This window comes from Octopus bimaculoides, chromosome 4, assembly GCF_001194135.2.
Source record: "Octopus bimaculoides isolate UCB-OBI-ISO-001 chromosome 4, ASM119413v2, whole genome shotgun sequence".
NCBI classification, from domain to species: domain Eukaryota; kingdom Metazoa; phylum Mollusca; class Cephalopoda; order Octopoda; family Octopodidae; genus Octopus; species Octopus bimaculoides.
The window spans coordinates 137,371,624-137,373,942 of NC_068984.1; the positions used below are offsets into that span (position 1 = coordinate 137,371,624).

At 38.8% G+C, this 2,319-nt stretch overlaps 1 protein-coding gene across 1 annotated transcript in view; it reads left to right on the top strand.

The window, feature by feature from the left end:
* LOC106868225 (transketolase) overlaps window positions 1–1,956 on the top strand; it is a 102,785-nt gene extending 100,829 nt beyond the window's left edge. Inside the window, exon 12 of the mRNA XM_052967517.1 lies at window positions 1,512–1,956. Within this exon, the coding sequence (XP_052823477.1) occupies window positions 1,512–1,684 (173 nt within the window). The 3' untranslated portion in view covers window positions 1,685–1,956. The remainder of the gene's footprint in view (window positions 1–1,511) is intronic.
* Window positions 1,957–2,319: the final 363 nt, after the last annotated feature.

Sequence of the window (2,319 nt, forward strand, 5' to 3'; positions counted from 1 at the left end):
TGTGTGTATGTAGCAAACCAGATGTGAGTACAATACTATTATGGGACTCAGCTGAGTTTTATGCTGTATCAATAATTCTTGGAGGCTACAGTTTTTCCTGACTTTGAAGTGAAGAGCCAGTCATTGAAATGCGGTTCTAGCTATGTTAAGATAGACTTTTGTTGTCATCATTATCATCATCATCGTTTAACGTCCGCTTTCCATGCTAGCATGGGTTGGATGATTTGACTGAGGACTGGTGAACCGGATTGCTGCACCAGGCTCCAATCTGATCTGGCAAAGTTTCTACAGCTGGATGCCTTTCCTAACGCCAACCACTCCAACAGTGTAGTGGGTGCTTTTACGTGCCACCGGCATGAAGGCCAGTCAGGCGGTACTGGCAATGGCCACGCTCAAAATGGTGTTTTTTATGTGCCACCTGCACAGGAGCCAGTCCAGCGGCACTGGCAATGACCTCGCTCGAACGTTTTCTAACGTGCCAGTAAGGCAACACTGGTAACGAACACGCTCAAATGGTGCTATTTACGTGCCACTAGCACGGAAGCCAGACAGCTGCTCTGGCAACGATCACACTCGGACAGTGCAGTTAGTGCTCCACTGGTACAGGTGCCAGTCATCGAATTTGGTTCAATTATGATTTTGATTTCATTCTATGATGTTATTCTAAAAACACAATCATTGAAATCTTGAAGCTACAGGATAAAGCAAGATAAATAAGCATTGCATTTGGCAGTAATTTAAAAGCTAAATGGTTAAAAACTTTTGATCGTTTTATATAAATTTTTGTGCATGGGAAATAAAATCTAAACTTTTTAGAGGAAGTGTAATTTTCTGCCCTGTAGGATGGGTCTTGTTGAGAACAGCAAGGTACCAGGTACCTCAATCCTTCATTACCTCATCTGAAAGGTTCAGTGTCCCGAGGATGTCCTTCAGTACTTCGTCCTATGTCTTCCTGGGTTTCCTGCGTTCATGCATCACATGACCAAACCAGTGCAGTCTTCTCTCTTTGCACACTGCATCTTATTCCTCTTATGCCTAATTTCTCTCACAATACACAAGCACTCCGTTGAACATGTACACTTATATTACACATCCAGCTGAGCATACTAGCTTCATTCTCTAGTGTCACATGTCCCTTGCATCCAGGACCCATGGTTCACTCCCATGTAGAATTGCTGTTTGTATACATGCATCATACAGTCTTTCCTCTCACTCAGAAGAGTAACATTGATATTTGTAACAGCCATATTGTAAATAGTGGTTAAGAGAGTGGGCTACTAACCCCAAGATAAGAGTTCAATTCCAGGCAATGACCTGAATAATAATAATAACATCGAAAAGTACCTTAGGAATGAGAACCTAGGTTCAAAATTTCCCCAAGACACCTGATGAAAGCTGGAAGGTATATCAGCCGAAACGTTGTGTTAAAAACAAGATGAGGACAAATATCCGTCAAATGTAAATAATGTACATATTGTAAATGTTCATTTTTTTTTTCCTTTTTACATCAGGTGGTCTCGGTGAAGCTGTTTGTAGTGCTGTGTCTGGTTATCCAAATGTAATAGTGAAGAAACTGAGTGTTCTAGAAGTTCCACGAAGTGGCAAATCGGCAGAGTTAATGGAGAAATACGGAATAAGTGCCAATTGCATTGTGAAAGCTGTGCACCAAATGATGTCTATGTAGGCAGTGCAATTGATAATCTAAGTGTGTGATATCTGTCAGTCAATGATAGCATATTCACTCTTGTTTATAACTAATTGTATATGTTGATTTCTCTTGACTTGTATGTTGATATCGACTTATTTTCATAAATAGAGAAATTGTACTATTTTCTTCAACAAACATACAAAGGTAAATTTGCTAGTTAACTGGTTTGTACTACGGTTCATGTTGAAATAACATGCCCTTCTCTACTGACCAATGTCTTTTATGAAATAAAACATGAGAAAAGCAAACATTTTCTTCTTTACTCTTTCAATTTATAGTTTGTTATTTTAGTTGGAAATCTCTGGTTTCGTTAAAGCAGGCAAGGCTAACTTTTTCAAGAAGTGGTCTGTATGAGATCAGGCCCTTCATCAGGCAGGTTGTACTACTGAAAACATTTCCAGGTAATTTTTCTTTAGATATGTCATTCAGAAAGTTTTGTGGGTCAGTTTGTCCACAACTGGATTAAAGATTAAAAATTTTCCATCTTTTCAAATTTTAGCTTAGAAAAGTAAGTTCCATTTGATAGATTAGGGTTAAAAATTGATTTATTTGAATATTTAACCAAGTGTGGTGTCCTTGTTATAAGCTAAGCTTTCCTGAGGCTATAATGG